General features: G+C 38.2%; 1 protein-coding gene across 13 annotated transcripts in view; it reads right to left on the reverse strand.

The window, feature by feature from the left end:
* Positions 1-19,234, reverse strand: part of LOC122513717 (collagen alpha chain CG42342) — a 125,107-nt gene extending 105,873 nt beyond the window's left edge. For 12 of the 13 annotated variants that reach the window (XM_043630168.1, XM_043630166.1, XM_043630169.1 and 9 more), the window contains exon 1: positions 18,051-19,234. In XM_043630168.1, the coding sequence (XP_043486103.1) occupies positions 18,051-18,468 (418 nt within the window). In that variant the 5' untranslated portion in view covers positions 18,469-19,234. The remainder of the gene's footprint in view (positions 1-18,050) is intronic. The other variant, XM_043630171.1, reaches the window with a different exon arrangement.
* Positions 19,235-21,200: the final 1,966 nt, after the last annotated feature.

Here is a 21,200-nt window from a genome sequence, read left to right on the forward strand (position 1 = left end):
CAGTCGTACATCAAAATGAATTTGCAAAACAAGAAAACAAAAAAAGGATTCTTTCTTTGTGTTCATCCCCCTCCTCTCCCACCTCCCATCCCCCCCCCGAACGAAAGTTTACAAAATTGACTTTTTTAATTTGCAACCGATAATAATCGGAACGAACGATTCAAGAAAAAGTTCAGATATCGTTGGAATAGGATTTCATATGTAGATTCCAACTCTTATGCATCTACCTGAGCAGGAGTTCTATTAACAATAATATTTGTATGAATCCTTGTAACAGGATCCCTAGCAGTCATCAGAAACAGACAGACAGTCGGACAGAGATAGTAGCAGCAAAACGGAGTCGTATCTCATCATTTTCGAAATCCCATTAGACGAGGCTCGTGTTTCAACGTAGAAGGTTCGCGAGTCGATATCAGTTTCGAAGTAAGCCCCGGGCTGCATCCACCAATGCCGCGAATTCTAAACGCGTTCCGGTGAACTTCTCTCTTATAAAGAGAGAGAGAGAGGGAGAGAGAGATAAATTCCTATTTCGAAATTCAAATACCATAGAGTAATGTAACGTCGGCCAGACATTTAATACAAAATCTCAACGAAGATAAAATAAAAAGAGAGAGAGAGAAAGAGAGAGAGCAGAAAAAAAAATAGCAGAACCTAGAAGGACAGAGAAAATGCGTTGTTGAATGTGTCAATCGATCTTATGATTTATCGAGCAAACAGTTTCACGCGAATGACAAAGCAAAGAACGCAACAATGGATGATAACAGGCTTGTTAACAGTTTATGGTTAATTTCATCGTATCCCCGTACGTACGTCGAGTTTTCAAGGCCGCAACAAATATTGGGTCGTTACGAAAGTATCTTCTTTTTTTTTGCGACATAAGATATTTTTGTATTTTTTATTTCTGTTTATAGAGGAACGCGAGGTAATAATTATAAATAATAGATACTATTATATTTGGTATATTATATAGGAAGGAAAAAAAAATAAATTCAACTAAGAATGGCTTATTAAGAATATCCATTTAAATAATGATGTATTCTAACGTGTGCATATCGCGTAACAGGAGAACGAGTATATTATCCTTTCGCATGTCGGACGAGCTAAGAGATATAGAGGAAGATTTCCTCCTCGTTATATTTTATATCCGTGAAACATGCTGCTGCTGTTGCTGCTTCTGCTGCTTCTGCTGCTGCTACTCCATGACAAGATTATCCTAGACGTTTAGACGGTAGTACATCATTCCAATGCGTATTAACTTATTTGCTTCATTTATTTCTTTTTTTACCTTTTTAATATTATATATCCTTATAATTACGAGACTCTTATAACCAAAGTAAAGTCCTTGAATCTTTCAAAGGAATTAGAGAATATAGTAGGAAGATATAAAGCAAACGGTTTTGCTTGACTTGCTTGACTTGCTTGCTGCTTGCTTGCTTGCTTGCTTGCTTTTTCCAATTACGTTAGAGATACATTGCTAAAACAACCCATTATAAATCGAATTCGACGTTTTCTTTCTCCTCGTGTTTTTCTTTTTTTCTTTCTTCTTCTTCTTCTTCTATTGCTTCCGTAGATGTTAATTCTAATTATCGATATCAAACGTCAGGAGTCCTGTTTTCAGTCCTGTTTCCAACAACGTATTACGTATCGAACTAACGGAGCCAGCAGTTCTCGTAAACACGTGCGCGCGTTATATCGTGCTCGTGCTTGCCAAAGCGTTAAATCACAATGTCAACTATGCGTTAAGGTGTCGTATACGCGTAAAGAGAATTCTCCTATCTCACTAACCACGTAAATACCTTACCTACCCTCCGACTAATATTTCAACGAATCGTGCTGGGATTAAAAAAAAAAATTAACTACTTTTTCTTTTTTTTTTTCTATATGACTAATAATAAATGTTCTTACGATGATAAAACTACGTTATACGTATCCGATAATCTGCGAAATGAATATTCGTGCACATTTTAATAAAATATATATATATACTTCTCTCGCGTATATATTATAAAACAATTTTCATACTCAATTAGTAACTATTTAATCAATGATACAACATGAAAAATAAATTATCGGTAATCGGACAAATTTCAAACATAATATTCATATTAAACGCCGGCGCTTATTAAATATTCCTTCCTCGTATAAAATCATTTTCATAACCACTTAGAACTCGTTGATCTTACGGGATGATAAAGATGATTAAAAAAAAAAAGAAAAAAGATAAAGAGCGTAGGCCGATAGGAAAAAATATGAAAAGACAATAAGAGTGAGAGGTGGTTGGAGAATTTAAAAGACTTACAACACACTCTGATGTATCTTCTTCGTATATATATATATATATAGGATGAACATGTATGAATGTTTTAAGCATATAATACACGCATACAGACAAATAGATAGATAAATACATAGAAAGAGACAAAGTTGCGTCGCGATTGCCGGTGAATGACGAGCGTCATTAGTTCGTCGACGTTGTCAATGGATTCATTGCTGCCCATTACGACGTCAAATTCTCTTGTACGATAATCTAGCGATAATGAGAGCTCGTTAAAGACGAACCCAGGGATAACGGGGCGTAACTACTTGCCTTCTACTACGTGGATCGATGCTCACTCGTACACGTGCCGTTTTCCTTCTATCTTTCTTTTTCTTTCCTTTTTCTTTTTCTTTTTCTTTTTCTTTTTCTTTTACGTTTTCTCGCAAAGAGAATCGAATCCCTTTTCTTGAATTTTTTTTTTCAGCCTCCCCTCTTCTATTCTCAGAAGTTCAAAGTATCGAACGGAAAATTAGTAGTAGGAGAGACGTTGAAGAAATAATTGAAAGAAAATCGAAGAATATCTTTTTTCTACCACCACCACCATCACAACCACCACCAACCATCATCATCTCACCCGATCCGCTTACTTTCTTTTAGATTATCTTTATCATCTTCTCATTTTACCACACGCGAGGAGAAACGACGAATAGTTACATCCCGTTAATCGTTTCGTCGATAACGCGCGAACGGTTAAAGAGGATCGTTAAGCGACGAGATAAGAGGAGATGAAGGGGGACAAAAATACAACAAAAAGAAAAGAAAAGAAAGGAGATAATAATTAAAACATAAAATTAACGCTTAAAACCAACGACCGATGGTTATATACTTTGAGTAGCTCGTTAACCGATTTAATATGATACGAGCGTAACATTAAATAATAATTCTTAAAAAATAATTTATTGATTCTATCAAAAGTATACAAATATATATAATAACGCGAGAGTTCGATTGGTTTAATTAATTTACTCCTACTTGCAATTAGTCACTTGGTCAATCTCGCATTCTTTATCTCGAAAATTAGTCGATTGAAAAATAAAAATAAAAAGAAGAAGAAGTAGTAGAATATGAACGTGACGTTGGTACTTTTGAAAATCAATTTCGATTATATCGTTAATCTTAATGATAGTAATGGGTAGCAGATGATCACGTTCGTTTAGGTGTGTGCAAGTCAGTCTAACTAACTAACCAACCAATGAATGAACGAACCAGCCAACCAGCCGCGGTATCATTACACGTTCATTTTATCGTGCGCGATCTCGTTCGCACGTTATTAGATAACAACGAAATAATGTCGTTGCGAAGGTTGAACAGCGCAGAAGGTTAATCCATGAATGCTTTTTGGTTCCCGCGTTTATTTTAGAGTTCTATTATATATATATGTGTGTATGTGTGTCTGTGTATATGTGTATATACCTATCGTGCTTCCACGCTCGTAAACCTATTTAAAATAATCAGCTAACAAGCTGATTATCGGCCCGAATCAGATCTACATGCTGATATATACTCCTGGGATCTCTTCGTAGTTTCTCACACCATTTTACATGGCAGTTAACATAGGCCCCAAGATTTCTCCTTTTACAAACGACCCATGGGAATAAGAGATTAGGCCAACCGGTATCATCTTTCTTTAAACGATACCAACGAATACTTCAAAATTCGATTAACTCATTTCTAATTTGGTTTTTTCTTTACAAATTAAAATACCGCTTTTAATCGTTCCAAAATTAATCCCATCTTACTTCATTTCTAACGGTGATAAGAGACTAAATTGACGAGAAAGTTTGATCTACTTTTTGATACGAGTATAAAACGAAGAATCGCAAATATGAGAAATCGTCGGTGTTTTCAGATTCAAAGAGACGAACATATCGTCGTCAATTTAGGACAACATTCGAGTATAAGAGAGGCTTATATAATCTGAAGTGGCGGTAGTCGAGCAACGGTAAGTTTTAGAGAGACGATAGAATGCTTCTCCCTTTCCCTCTCTCTCCCTCTCTCTCTCTTACTTTCTATGTACGAGTAGAAGAATGAGAGAGAGGAAAGGAGAGAAAGATAAAGAGAGAGTCTCTGGCGCCACTCGAATCCCAGAACCATTCTAACGGATATAGGTACTTACCCTTCAGCTTCCGCAAAGTGAATTACCCTCCCTCCTCCCCTTGTTCAGGGTGCTCCCGCGCATATATGCGTCCCACATACATAAACACATATACATAAAGACTTATACGTATACGTGGATCGGTTAGAAATAGTTATGGTTGCTAGCTATCCTTTCTCTCTCTCTCTCTCTCTCTCTCTCTCTCTCTCAACACACGGAACAAACCTAAACGTTTTCGTCGTCGTTATTAATCGCGTTAAGCTCATCTCCGGGTGGACGAACGGGAAAATGTGTTTTCTGCCATGTCCTACGAGAAAGGCAATTTTCCATCGCAAAATGGCGAATCCAGGAGAGATGATAACTCGAATGGCTATATTACCAATTCGAACGAGATAGAAGATGGACGATGGAAAAAGAAAAAGAGTGGCGGAGGGAGAGGGAGAGAAAAAGAAGAAAAAAAAAAAAGAAGGGCCGAGTGGATTTTCGTTAGAGCCGTTTTTCCTCGCCGGACGTGCGGGATTAATCAAAAATTTTGTCGACCGATCGACTATGTCTCTCTCCGTTCTATCCGAATAACTACGTACGTATATAGATAGGTATATGCGCGTATATACCTATCTATGTGTTCGTGCGTTATGGACAAGGTATAATTAGTATCGACGATGTTACCGGGCCGGGTTTTATCGACACATTGGATTTCTACGCTCGCAGATCGAACTCGTTGCTCTTCCTATCGCGAATTTTGATCATGTTTGACGGATGACTCGTTGAAAGCGCGAAACGAGTATATTATACGCTGTATCGGTTCAAATTTTCAACAAAATCTCTATACGAGAAAATCTCCCGACAAAAATACGAGGATACTCGTAAGAAAATATAAATATCTTTTTTTTTTTTTTTTCTTCAAAACTGATACCACGTTTTATTACAATTTTTGCGCGTTCGAGAACAGTTCGGCTTGATTTTTTTTGAACGACCATCCAAGATATTTTGTAACATCTCGTCGATTAATCTATCGAACGTTACGCATATGAATATTACAAAAATTGTCATAAATTTGATTGTAATATATCATATTACAAAAGTATTATAAATCCTGCGAATATTTTTGTACGCATTCGAATTTTTATCAAAATCGGACAACACCATTGTCAAAAACCATTGACCGATGATGCAATTTCATTCCTTTTACTTTGACGTTGGCTGCGTTAAATCGGAAACCAAAGAGTGTACGACGACAGTTTAGTTTTTATTTTCTATATATTGAAATAGAATCGTATCGTACGACAACGACACGCGGTAATGGAACAGTTTAGATTATATTTCATCGTTTTGTATTCCTCATATCACGCGACGTGTGTTCTATCCTACTATCGAATTACTCTATTTCTATTTCTCGATAATCTATCATCGCAAACCTTTCAACGACACGACGATCGAAGAAATCATTTTTCTTCTATTCCATTTCATTTCATTGCATTTCTTTTTCGTTTTCTTCTTCTTTTTCTTGTTCTTTTTGTTGTTAGCATTAAACACGTTATGGAGCACGTTGACACGTCGATAGGCACGATCACGGAGGCGTGGGCGAACAATGCTCAGGTAGTTGCATTTAGCCGATACGCGTCCACGAAACATGATTCATCGCGCGTGGCAATCATTACACGCACACGAACACGCACGCACGCACATATATATATATATGAGTGTACGTGTATAACGCACATATTCTCTCTCAATTTCTGTCTCACTCTATTTCTCTGATATGAAAACGCAAACGGCACGACACGGTGTGTGTAGTATCCCGAACGTGTAGTTCACGTTTAACGCCAGTATAACTACGTATTGTACGTTTTGCTACGTTTATCGTGGCCCACGTGTAATGACCATCATTAAAACGAAACGCATTTGCCAAGTGAGGATCGTACAAATTAGTTATTAGTTTGCTTGCTCTCTCTCTCTCTCTCTCTCTCTTTCTCCCACGATAATACATCGAAGCTGCAATAATTCGAACAATATCCGACACTTGTTAGAAGAGGATTATTCATCGTCTATCTGTCTATCTATCTCTTTTTCCTGTCGATGAGAACACAAAATATATAAAACATTATTTTATTTACTTAATATATATAAATATATTATTTCAAATGTTTTTAATGAGAGAGAGAGAAAGATTTTCGTATAATTGCACGGTTCTCGGTTCAAATGAAATATCTGATTATTCTCAATTATTATTTTGACATAATGAAAAATATAATAAAAAACATTGATAAAATCATCAATTTTAGACTAATTTAATGAGAAAGAATTGAATGATTTAATGCTAATTATTATAAGAAATTATGACATATGATATTTTTTATTTTGCTTAAATATATTCTCAAATTAGAACTCAAAATATATAAAACAATATTTTATTTACTTAATATATATATTATTTCAAATGTTTCTAATGAGAGAGAGAGAAAGATTTTCGTATAATTGCACGGTTCTCGGTTCAAATGAAATGTCTGATTATTCTCAATTATTATTTTGACATAATGAAAAGTATAATAAAAAACATTGATAGAATCATAAATTTTAGACTAATTTAATGAGAAAGAATTGAATGATTTAATGCTAATTATGATAAGAAATTATGACATATGATATTATTTTGCTTAAATATATTCTCAAATTAGAACTCAAAATATATAAAACAATATTTTATTTACTTAATATATATATTATTTCAAACGTTTCTAATGAGAGAGAGAGAAAGATTTTCGTATAATTGCACGGTTCTCGGTTCAAATGAAATGTCTGATTATTCTCAATTATTATTTTGACATAATGAAAAATATAATAAAAAACATTGATAGAATCATAAATTTTAGACTACTTTAATGAGAAAGAATTGAATGATTTAATGCTAATTATCATAAGAAATTATGACATATGATATTATTTTGCTTAAATATATATTCTTTAAATGAGATATTTAATCATTTTCATATAAATATTATTTTGACAGAATAATAAAATTTAGATCAGTCGTTAATTGAATTGGGTAAATTGTAATCTAATAGAAGGATGTATATGCCATGTTTAATAGAATTTCCATGAAAATATAAAAAATAATTGCACGCCGTTGCAATGAAAATAACAACTGGCGTAATGCGCGTTCTTCTTTCACTTTAAACTAATAGAAAATATATATTAAAAACATATATAATCGTAATTTAACAATTAAATAAAACATAACAATATTTCCAGACGTCTACTCAATTGTAGCATAATATAAAAAAGAAAAAAGAGAAAAGAAATAATAATAATTCATAAATAAAATGCAACATATTAAAAATCGTTCGATCATTCGTAATTGTTCGCCATCGAGTTCCCAGACATTTAAAATTTTTCTCGGACGTTTCTCCTCCTCCGCGTACATAAAATATCTAAATAATTCTTATTTATTATTATTTAAAAAGAAAAATAAAAAAAAAAAGCAACAACACACAGACGAGTGTGAGAGAGTGAGAGAGAGAGAGAGTCGTAAATTCTCTATTGATGAAGAGAGAAGAATTGAATAGTTCGATGGAATAGTGGCAGTAATAAAACTAGTTGAATTATGATCAAACCTAAAGCATAATATATCGCGAAAGGATATTCTTGAAAATTTTACGTTCCATCGTGATAGTAAATTTCTTATGCCTAAGCGCACAAGTACCGTAAAGAGGAGTGTACCAAAGAGAAAGAGAAAGAAAACACGTGTATGGACAATAGAGTCGTCTGTGGAATCAGATAAAAAATAAATAAATACGATAAATGCAGATATTGAAGTCTCAGCAAGGTGGAACCTGGTCAATTTATTTATTCGATTTATCTATTTTCAACATTTTTTGTCTCGACTAAAAAACATTGATTCGTTTCTCTCGATGCATTCGAATGGTAAGAAACGAAATGCAACTACTATTATTGCTTTGTTCTTCGAATCTTCGATACTTGAAGAAAAGATAACGCGTCAACGAACTTGAAATTCTCTCTCTCTCTCTCTCTTTCTCTATCTTGAGAATTCTATCTCCTTACTTTTATCTCTATTTCTCTTTAGCTGAGAGATCCTTACTATAGGTGCATCATCCTCTTAAAGAGAAAGACTCTAACAACGCGTACAAACCTATATATATATATATATAGTTGGATCGTTAGTTCTCGAGGTATGGGTTTACATATATACTTAATACCGATCTGTCTACATACTCCTTTGAATGTAGGTATAGTGCGTGTTCATACTAAAGGAGTAGTAGCCCTTTGCATCGAGATACCGTTTTGCTCATCTCCACCAGTTGCAGCATCTGCAACAGTATCACACCAGCTCGTTCTACACGAGGATTTAGATCGAACGAACGAACGTTGCGTTGCGTTGCGTTGCTTTCTTAACGTCGAACGAACGAAAAAATCGACAAAATCAAAAGAAGAAGAAGGAAATAAAAACTCTCTCGATCAAAGTTGTACATTTCTTTGGAGTTCCGGTCGGTGAGAAAATATCGAGATATTTAATCTAGATATTTAATCGAGCTGTCTTACAACTTACCGTGATATTTTACGATATCTTACCTAACACGAATGAGAGATCTTTCTCTCTATACTATTTCTCGTAGAAGTGAAAAGTAAGTAACTAACTCGTCTTAATTATCGTCACGTTAGAAATAGATAGAGAAGAGAAGAGAAGAGAAGAGAAATAGTAGTTAGAGTTGGTAATCACTTTCAATCGTTCCTGTTATCTCGAAATAATCGTGATGTCGTGTGTCTTTCTAGTGGCAGATGAAGGAGATATATAGCGTGTGCGAGTGTGTGTGTATAAGCGTTTCGTGAGAGATTCCAAGCACCATTTAATTCACCAAAACGTCAAAGCTCGCTGAGTATTAATACGTGTGATTGTATATACCTATGTAACTATCTACATATACGCGCGTGTACGTGTGTGTGTGTGCGTATTGTTAGAAGGATTGGGTTGGTTGGAGAGACGTTCGCGTTCTACGTAGAGTAGTATATACTACAAGCGTATATTTACGTGGGTCGTACATGTAACGCCAGCTCGTTGCCGTTGAAAGGTCTCGTCGCGTGTAGCATAGATAGAACGTGTACACGCGTAGTATGCTAAATTCTGAGCATGCATCGCGTAAACGTTGCGGTCCGTCGAGCGACGTCGGCGACGGCATGCAGGAGGCCGCAACGGCTATCTACTATGTAGATACCAAACATATTCCATCGGACGGTACATTGATGTATGACCAAAGTCACACCAGAAATGACCAGAGAGAGAGAGAGGGAGAGGAAAGAGAAAAGGTCGAACATACTAATCCCGAATTAGAACGATTATCCTACCGTATCGTTCGTTGTTAGAAATATGCAGACATAAGTGGTAGACGTTGGGTCACAAGAAGATGACGAAGATGAAGATTACGACTCTTCATTTTACCTAGGTGTTCATTCAATTAAACGCGATCATTTTGAAATACATAAGAATAGAAGATTTTTATCTAAGAAATAAAAATGTATAATAACATTGTTGCATAGTATTAGAACAGAGGAGAAGAATCCGTCCGTGAAATGAGAATAAGGTTAAAGAAGCGTAGGAGTTGGGAATCGTGGGAGTGACGCAAATCGGCGGACACATAAAATTCTTCTTTTTCTCTCTTTATCTTGTCGGATCACCAAGTGCAGCGGCATTCTAATTTGGGTTCTTCTCTCGTAACGACCTGGAACGAGCCGATAACGAGGAACGAGCTTAACTAGAACGACGACGACGACGACGACTACGACGATCCGATCCGGAAAAACGTGGAACCCTTGGATGGAAGAACTCGAATGGTGGAAGAATAAAAGGTACTGCTGCAGGAGAAAGAAGAAGTGGATGTAGTTGAAGAATGAAAGGAATCTCTCTCTCTCTCTCTCTCTATCTCTGGTGCAAGAGAAAAGAGGATCGAATCGGTTGGTCGACTTCACCGTCGATGAACATCGACGCATCGGCAACGATCGTGACTCGTGCACGCTCCAGTGGACCTTGATGATCGCAAGTATCTTCCTAGCGCAAGAAGAACCAAGATCCTACGTTCCATTCTCCTACCTCGGCAAATCCTATCTGGTACTGTCGACAGTTATGCCTTCGGGCTTTTCTATCGAGAAGAGAGTGGGCCGGAAGGGGGAGGGGACGGTACCTTCTTCAAACGTCCTAAGATTTTCTTTACGTCTTTTCTTTCGAACAACGACAACATCAAAGTGTTCAAAGTCTCTCTCTCTCTCTCTCTGACTACCGAAGAATATATTCAAGTTTTTACGTTTAATAGTAGTAATATAATTCCGAAGTATCCCGTTCTTGCGTATTTTTCAATTAATTAATATAAACGCGCGAATTAGATATATGTAAAGTAGTTAGCTGACATATACTATTGGTTAAAAGTATGGAATAAGTAGATAAATCTCTCAGAGAGACAAATAAATATTCATTTGGTATAATTAAGGTGAATTTATGATTAACGTGTTTCGTATTATTTTCGTTCACGGAGGAAAATAAAAATCGTCTATATTTTCGAACGACGACGCGAAATATTCCGTGAATCCTGTTAATTAGTTTGACCGGCGTTACTGATTAAATATTTTGTTCGCGCTTCTGGCAAAAGTTGCCGAGGATGTCTCCCCGATAGAAAAGTTCGTTAGGAGTATTACATTAAACTTCGTTTGATAATTTAAAGGTTTATTCGATTTTAAAAGAAATCAAAACTTTTGCCTGGTAGCGTAAGTTACACGAACCCGTAGTGCAATTCTTTTCCGTAGGTAAGGTCAAGGAGAGCAACGATGACTAAGGTATTTTATTTGTAACAAAACGAACATTTAAAATACCTTTCGCTTCTTTGTATCGAACGCTCGGTTTCCCCGTCACCACCGTCGCACCACTACCGTAACAGCCAACACGCCATTTGACGTTTACATCAGCCCGTGATATTACCGCGATGTTGAAATTGAAGTTGAAAGTTCCGTCGAATGTTAGATTAATGAGTCGACAGAATATTGGCGTTAAACGCGCTACTTCATTATACGCTTTAATTGCATTGCCTTTTGCTTGTTCGAGATAAATCTAAATCGTTTGATTGATATCGTTATCGAAACGACCTACGTTAGCAATCCACGTTATTTAACGGACAACTTGATATTATAAAGTTCTATTACTTAACATTGACCTCGAAATTGATTAAATCCTATCGATCCTATAATATTCATTTAATTTTTCTAACGCAATTGTTCTACATTTTCTATCTCTCTCTCTCTCTTTATCTTCTACTTAATTGTCCATCTATTTGTGTGGTCCATTAAATTATACTTTGTTTGTTCAACGCAACAAAAGAAAAATATAGGAAAACGTCCGTAAGTGTCTCCGTATATAGGGTCATTAAAATTCATACACACGTTTTAATCACAATAGCGAATGTAATGGTACACGTAACTTGAATCCCTCTCGGGTTGCTCGGTAAAAAAAAAGGGTATGCAGAGAGGTGGAGAGAGAAAAGGGGGAGGAAATCGAGAAAGAAAGGGGGAAAAACGGGTCAGCGATTCCCTTTATCGGAACGTTCTTCTTCCACCATCCTCCAACATTCTCGTCCTCGTACTCCGCGTTAACGTTTTATCATCGGTGTATAACTTGCACGTAAATACTCGTGTCTCTCTTTCTTCATATGTGTGCGTGTGTGTGTGTGCGTATGTGAGAGTTCGGAAACATCACACGCGTATCACGCGAACGAAGAGAGGGCACTTTCCCATTCGCGAACAAACCGCAGAAACTCGGTGGGGTTCTAACGCGAGCGCGAATACAGTCACCGTTAGTCGGTTCGACTAATTAAACGATATTTAAGCGAGCGGAAGGGAGAGGGGCATTGAAACGTAACGACCGACTGCGATTAATGCAAATCCAACGACTTCCGAGTCAAGTGTTTCTCTTCTTCTCCTCCTCCTCCTCCTCCTTCATCTCCTCGTTCTCATTCTCATCCACGTCTTCGTCCCTTTTCGATCCTACCCCTCTGGACCTTCTCCCTTTCCTTTCTATCTCGGAAGAGGTGGCCTCTCGAAAATCCCTTTGAAACGCGCGAATGAAATTCCCATGAATGACTTTCACTTTCTCTCTCTCTCTCTGTTTTAACATCACAACGCTCGGTTCTTTCAATTTCTTCATTAGATGATGGAGAGAAGTATTAGTAGAGATACTCGTCACAAATAACGTTAGATTACTCGATAAAATATTGTCCAATAATATCGAGGAAATTCATTAGACTCTTTTCTAACGCCCAGTTCTAGATCTAGAATGATCGTAAGTTTTACAATTTCCTGTTTCTAACAGATGGACGAAATTAAAGCAGCAGCAGTGTCCTTCCTTCCCTTCATCGTCGCCGAAAGATACTTTCCAACTTCAGGATTCAGAGCAATATCGGACGATTACGGTGATCCTGAAGATGCTGAGATAAGAAAATAGAAGAAAAAGGAAAAGAAGAAAAATCTTTGAGACAGCCATTTCTGGTCCTAGCTATCATAAAAAAAAGTCTTGACCATGGTAGACCACGTGTGCAAGAGAAGAAGAAGAAGAAGAAGAAAAAAAAAGTTGTTACAGTTACAACGTTAGTTAGAACGCAATCGAAACGCACCACGTGCTGCACCATCCACCCAATCGTAAATCGGCCAAACTTTTTCTTTTCGTTGAAAAACTTTTCTTATTGGGGGAACATGCGAAATTCACTTTGTGACGTATCTCGATGTGCGTGTATACTTCATCCCTTCTCTCTCTCTCTCTCTCTCTCAGCCCTTGACAAGAACGTAGCCCGTTCCAGCTCATTCAAACCCACCACCACCTCTCGTCTTTCTCTCTAAGGAGAAACTGTCGCGATGCAAGTTTCGCGAGGAGGAAAGTTTACTTCTGACCTGTTTCGTGAAACTATGGATATATCCGTAGTTAGGAACCCCTGCAGACGTTGGTATGTGCACGGCAAGACAATGTATCACCATTTTCCATTCTCCTCTATCTTCCTCTCTCCTTCTCTCCCTCTCTTTCACGGTTATAGGACTCCGGGATAGGCAGTAATTCGGTTTCGGTACTACCAAACAAGAGAGAGAGAGAGAGAGAGAGCAAACCTATATTCCAAGGAAAGTAGTAGCAGGAGGAAGAAGGAAGGAAGGAACGGCATGCGTCTACACAGCAAAGAGTTTAAAACGTTCATAAATTTCCTTTGACGCGAAAAGATCGACTATGCGTGACGTCGATCGATTTTCAATCTATTTCCCATCCTAAATTTCCTCTCTTTCTCATTAATTTTATTATTATCATTATCATCTTCGTCATCTTGTAAACGGAAAATGTTGGTAAAGATTCTTCGAACATTTTTCTTTATATAATTATACACTCATTTTAGAAATAATATGATTATATTTTCTATTGCGCTACAAATTTGCTTCCCTTTATTTTAACGAAATTTGACCTAATAATTATTTATTTTTCGTTTTATTTTTTTTCCGTTATATAAATTCGAATGGTCGGATGGCGCAATGTCATACGCGATGGGATCCTACCCCCATCCCAACTCTCCACAGTCTTTCAAATCACGGAACATGCAAATTTTGTGGCCGACATATCTAAAAGTTTTATTCAATAATTTAATAACATTTATTCGAAATTAACGGACGGTGCAATCTCATATAATTGAATCCACTCCAAAGTATTATTTTCAAACATTTCAAAACTATCAAAATATGCCACTTTAAAAACGGTCACCGCCCAAAACTTCCTTTAAATAATTTAATTAAATTTCGAGTATTTTTGATCTTCTAATTATAGATTGAAGTTTTTTGTTTGATTGATTTGATAAATTAGATTAAAGAAGCTATTAAAAATATATAAAATTTGGAAGATGTGGGACGGTGCAATGTCATGTGCGATAATCTAGAAAAAGTGGAATGAACGAAGAACAAGAACAAGGTATATTCTTTGAGATCGAAATATCGAATATAGGTGGGTTAAGGTTTGTCCGTGTGAAAGAAAGTCGACCAATCCCAGTTTCTTTTCTCTTTCTCTCGAGCTTTTCTTTTCTTATATCTTCCATCCTTTCTTCCTTTAGACATGTCATCGCGATGCTATTCACGCGCGTGCACTTCGACGGACAAGATATTTCGTCGGAGAACTTGCTTTATTCTCATTCAATACTATTTCTTACATTCTCTCTCTCTCTCTCTCTCACACATACGTGTACACATTTTTCTACGGTATCCGATAAAACAGTACGTACCGTTTTATATCGACGACAAAATATTTCCCGAAACAGTTTGCGTTGACGGTAACCGACAATACTTTTACGACCAATAATCAAATTTGTTAACGACAACTTTCCCGACATCGTTGAATAATTTTATTTCAAATATATATCCCAACAACGCGAGTTAAATCCCTCAAAACTATCTTTTACGTTCGAACAAGAACGAATTACATCGATCACAAATTGCGAGGGGGGTGGGGGGATAGAAATAAAACCGCATTGTCTCCTTAAGCGGTCAATCGATAGACCACCAAACTCAATATCTTTGGCGTGAAAGTAAAGTAAAGAAAAGAAAAGAAAAGAAAAGATAAAAAGAAAAAGAGGAAAAGGGAAGAAGAGTAGCCAGGAACCAATTTATCTTCTTAGCACGTCCTTTAATCAGATCTAGTCTTCCCTAAATACACTCTTCACCCATTCCAAGTGGTGAAGCCGGGGGTCATTGTTGCGATGGTGATTGGTAGTTAGGTTGGAAGAATAGGAAACGAATAGACACGGAACGCAATTATCGATGATATAAAAGGTGATACATATATACACGGTGAGCCATTTAAAAGAAAACCATTCTAAATACTAGAAAATGTGTCGAAGAAAAAAACATACTTGGAAAAGAAGGGTAATACCATGATTGGTACGTTAATAATTTTGTCCTAGATTAAACGCATAGGACACAGATAAGACAATATATTTTTGTATGTATCATTTAATAGAAGATTTTCAAAGAGTTAATTTAAATCGATTTAAAACAATGGGGGGAAAACATAGTATTATACTACTGTAAGTCGAGTAAGTTGATTTTTTGATTGGCCAATAGTAATAGAGTTATTACTGATGGCCTGTTTAAAATGTGCCTCACCCGGTATATAATATATAGAATAGAGTTAGGTCTGTGGTTCGTCGTCGTTAACGTGTTCGGTTCGTAGGACAGTGCGAGAGAAGCGGAAGAGCTACATAACAGGAAAAGAGGGAGGTCGATGCGAAGGAGAGAGAATAGATATGAGCTTCCTACGAGGGAGGAAAAGATTTATGATGCTCGTGCGTCAGCCAGCACGTCTCAATTTCGGGATGCCGCGAGTCAGGAGCTCTGCTCTTCTCTGCTCTTCTCTGCTCTTCTCTGCTCCCATGGCTCTCTTGCTATTTCTCTTTCTCTTTCCTTTCCTTTCTTTTTTTTTCCTTTGTTGTCCTATGGGAGAGATGAGAGGAAGTGGGTAAGGGGAAATAGGTATGGCGATAAGAGGAGCGGCCAACAAAAAAAAACTCACCGAGATAGGGGTTGGCAGTAGTGGTGGTGGTGGTGGTGGTGTTGGCGATGGTACGGGCGAGAAGAAAGAACACTGAATCCGTCGAACCGAGCAACGTGCGAACCAAGCCGAGCTCTGCGAACTTTCCTACCCCCTTTTACTCCCTCGTCTTCTTATTTTTTTTGTTCCTTTTTAAGTTTTAACACATCGCGTTCCTTCCGCGCACCTTGGATTACATTGAAGTAAATACTACTGGGATACTTCTATTTAATTGCTTGTATTTTTATTTCCAAGGGGTTGTTGTTTTTTTCTTCTTTTTTCTTTTTTTTCGTTCTACGAGAAGAGGATGCATTCTGGTTTTATTATCCAGCAAAGTAGTCGGCCAAGTTTTTATCGGATAATGTCAAAGGGAAGTTGAGAATCGTGCTTATTTATCCCATACCTTTCTCAAAAAAAATCCTATCCGTTTTTCATTTCGCAATCGAGATTTAGAAAATTGGGAGGCGGGGGAGGGGGTGTTTGTTCGGATATGTTTTTCGTTGGTAAAGTTTGGAACTATCAAAGGACGTTATAAACTCGTCTCTCTTATTTTATGGGTTTCCATTTTTTTGTTTGCGTTCTCTACCAGTACACTCGGATGAGATTGTATCGGAAAGTGGAAATAAAAGTAAGAGAAATTAAATTTCTCTGTGCGCGGTTACTGCAGGAAAAATAAACGTAACATCGAAGAAGATACATCCTACTATCGAGTCGTAAATTCTTTCGACGAGGTTTGAGTTTCACGACGATTTCTTTCTTTCTTTCTTACTTACTTACTTACTTACTTACTTGCTTGCTTGCTTGCTTGCTTGCATTGTTTCTTTTATTCTACTCGAAGGATCCGTCCTAAGTAAACACGCGTTTCTCTTCCCTGTATCTTTCTTCTTTGTTTAAACCTCGACAGGTTCAGAGAGAAACAAAGAGAGAGAGAGAGAGGAGAGAGAAAGAAAAAAAAGTCGTTGTCTTTTTACCGAAGCCACATTATTTTCCCTCGGCGTACAAATTTTGCCGCGATAAGCCCCGAGGGTTACGAAAGAAAAGTGGAAGAGAAAGAGGAAGAGAAAAGTCATCGATTATTCACAAGTCGCCGGACAGAATGCTGCAGAAGGATCACGAGGAACCGATAAAATCTAGCCCCGACTATTATATTAACGCCGGAAATTGTGGGAAAGAATCGTCAATTATTCCGTCGGCATAGAAAAGTTTCAAAAGTTCAACGATACCGATGATCTTCTTCATCTTCTTCTTCTTCTTCTTCTTCTTCTTCTTCTTCGTTCAATCTGTTTAACTCCCTACCCCTTTCTTTTTTACCACCCCCCCACCCAAAGGACAATTTTAATTCGACTTTGATCGTTTTCTCGATGCTTATTTTTGAATCGTAACTAACACGGAAACTAACGTAATCATTAAATTCCAGTTGAAAGATATTCCCCCACGTGAAAGGTAAAAAGCCGGAAACATTCGTCGAAGAAAATGATTCGCGTTCCACGGGTTAAGACTTTCGCAAGAAAGCAATCGCGAGTTCTTTTTACATAACGCAAAGAAGAAAGAGAGATGATATTCGTCTGGTACGTGCTTTGCCCTTTCCAAACTGGAAAAATCTCCAATACGATGTTGGATCGATTTCTTCTTTCGACGATAGGCATCGTCGTCAGTCGACAAAAGGAAGTCATTTTTCGAGATCGAAATTCACGCCGTTTCCAGACCTCTTTTGTACAGAAAAATGGAGGATGTTACTACAATTCCGAGACTTTTATTTTCTTATAGAAATATTGCGATATTTCCGTAAAATAAGATGATACTTTACTTTCGATACTTTTAAAAATGTCTAAAACACATTTTTCTTCGCTAAACGATTGCGAACAAATCGCGTTCGCGTTCCTTTACTTTTTACGATAAACGAAATAATAATTTATAATAACACCTCCACGCGTTGGGTGTCAGAAGCAAAATGTAATTTTTGACAAATGTTGGATACGGTCAAAGTGTTTATAATCGTCATCCGTTAGAAGTATAAATAAGTAATCTAAACGAACCTGGTGGACAATTGCACTCGGCGATGTCTCGTTTGATCCTGAAGAGCGCAGCGGAGGCAGAACTCGCGGGGGCGAGCCTGTGTTGCTCGAATTCTTCCCGGAGTTCCCTCCTGAGCCTTTGCACGAGGACATCGGGCAATTCCTGGATCCTGCATCTTTCCTCGAGATTAACGATCCTCGATTCCAAGCGCATCTCACGATACGTCAGTATACCTGACACGGCAAGACTCGCCAGACAGAGGGCGCACATCATCCAATTTATACAGGACTCCTTACGGAAGTTCGTCGTCATAGTTGTTGTTGTCGTTGGTAAGATCGGCGTTATAACGCCGTCATTAGCACGAATACGTTCCTTCTTATCCCTGGACGCGTCCGACAAAGTGGACGACCACTCGGTGGCAAGTCCCGTCGACTCCATCTTCTCCGCCACCTAAAGATTCTCCACCCGAATTCGTAGACCTCAGGCGCGCCTCATAATCGAACTAAAATCCCGATCTCTTTTTCCTATTTTTCCCCTCCTTCTACGACAAATTCACAGCCGGCATTGTCCGGTTGGAAGCACGCAGCATGCTTTTCCTAAACTCTTTGCTCGAGATTATTTCCTTTTTAATCTTTTTCTCTCTCTCTCTCTCTCTCTCTTTGTTTCTCAGACCAAAATTTGATCGATCGATCCCACTCGCGTCCGATCGAACGTTAGATCTAACACCGTATCGAACGATCGTTTAACACGTTCAAAGAATCTCGACCATCGAGTATATTATATTCTATGTACATGTAACGATATATATACCGCGAAAATGCAAACTTTTTTTATCGTAAAAGAAAAAAAAGGGAAAACGTGGCGGCAAAATTCGACGGAACTTCCGTTTCTATCGAGTGTAAAAAATGAAGGCGGAACGAGGAGAGAAAAAAAAAGATAAGAAAAAGAAGCTATTATCTGGTTTTCTTTCGGATGAAAAGAGTTGGAGAAAGAGAGGTGTCTCGCGTTCGGGTTAAAAATAACACGGGAATGGCACGAATACGAAGCTCACAGTATGGCATTCGCAGTACGACTGGATGTGGTGGGGCGAACGCTCAGCCGAGGGCCGAGGGTTCGTCGGTTCGCGCGCGCTCGCCTCTGCTCGGCCTTCTTCGTGGTCTCCAGCCACCGACTCATCCACCGCCGAACGGCGGCGGACGCGCGTGGACTTCCATTCGCACTGATTCGCCCCCACTGCCCCCCACCACGCACGCCACTACCTTCTCAGAGCCCCACCATCGCCGCCACCTCCAGCCGCCTCCACACGTTCATTTTCTATCTCTATCTCTATCTCTATCTCTATCTTTATCTTTATCTTTATCTCTATCTCTCTTTTGCAGCAAGAGCACAGCACCACCAGCACCACTACCACCACCTCCACCACATCACCATCAGCAGCAGCAGCAGCAGCAGCACCACCATCAGACGACACAAGGATTGCCACAGCAGCCACCGCTGTTCCATTCCCGAGGCTCCTTTTTTCCTTCTTGTCCATGTTTTTTCCTCGCTACCCATTATCCACTCGGATTACACGGCTGCGAGCACGAACAGGATTCCAAGGAACTCCTGCCTCGCGATCTCCAAAACTCAAAAAGGGTACTACGTATATACTACTATACCGGTTATTGCTAAAGAAAAAAAGTCAAATGGGATGTTCGATAGGCTCGTGTCGAGTGTCGCCAAGTTTTACGTTCACTGTCGACCATCGAAAGTACGACAAATTGAGCGGTCCGTCCAAGCTGACAGCTTAATTTCTAACCGGCATCCTTCGCGACTATCAATTAGTAGATCGCCGCTTGTCGATCGAACTAACTTCTCTTCCGCCTACCTACGAAAGGGGAATTTTAATAGAAGAACTCCAGCGTTAATACACATCCCTACGGGGTGTTCGTTCCTAGGAAGCGTATGCACCGCGCACACGTTCTATGAAGGACTTCATAATCGACTGACTATGAGAGAAATCGATCGATCGAATTGAAATACTACCTCGGCGGATATATGCATGCGTGCTTTCTCTCTCTCTCTCTCTCTCCGTTCCTCTCTCTGTCTGTCTGTCTGTCTGTCTCTCTGTGTATACGTCGGCGGCGACCCCTCTTTGCTACCGCCCAATCGCCGACGGAGGAAGCGATTATGGACTACATCCTGGAACGTACCTACTGCACCGTATGAACGTATGTGCGTATGTTGTATATTCGATGAGATGCTGAATCGACCGTCCTGACATCCTCGTGATGTCCACCCTAGAGAGTAAACCATTGGGGGGTCCGATAGGAAGCTGTTCGATCGTAGGGAAATCGATTGGAAACTTAATTTACTTATTTACATTTTTTTCTTCTTCTTCTTCTTCTCTTCTATAAATTCTCATCGATCGACGTCAAGTGAATGAAAATGAATTTTAATTATCATAAACGATTTTATATAAGCTCGATGAATATGCAATTTAGCGTTAGTCAAACCTAAAGGATCCAACCACGTTCGAAAACACAACTAAGACAGCTGTGCAATCAAAACTTATCGGCTCGTAATCCTCCCCTCTCTGTTCATCGCACCAGTAAAAAGGAAAAAAAAAAGGGAAAGAACCTCGACATCCATTTAATAGCTTCACGCACGTGCCAAACGATCAACGTCGAATATAGTTTTCCAGTCGACCAAGTGGAAGACCAACTTGTTCATTCCTCATCTCTGTCTGTTCACTAATACCATCTTACTTTCAATATCTTTTCTTAAAGATCTAACATCAAACTACAGAGAACTGTTTCTCGGTAATCGAATTAAGGGTATATATCCTATCGTATGATATTCGATCAGATACGAAAAGAGAAACTTGTGGGAAAGAATACTTCAGATATTATTGGAAAAGTAATTTGTATTTGTTCTCATCCATCAGAACTGATATGATGTTACAGCTGGACAAATAAAATATGAAAAAGAAAGGAGAGAAGGAAAAAATAAAGAAGTAATGTTAGCGTACAATTCCAAAAGAGAAAATCAGCACACCATTTCATGTCTCTAAGTGTCTTTGTTCGCTCGGTAATTTTATTCGGACAATCAATTTCTCATAAAGGAATGAGAGAGACAGATGTACACATTGAATAGAAAGCCGTTTATCGAGCAACTGACACGCAACTATA

This window comes from Polistes fuscatus, unplaced genomic scaffold (genome assembly GCF_010416935.1).
Source record: "Polistes fuscatus isolate 324 unplaced genomic scaffold, CU_Pfus_HIC Scaffold13, whole genome shotgun sequence".
NCBI classification, from domain to species: domain Eukaryota; kingdom Metazoa; phylum Arthropoda; class Insecta; order Hymenoptera; family Vespidae; genus Polistes; species Polistes fuscatus.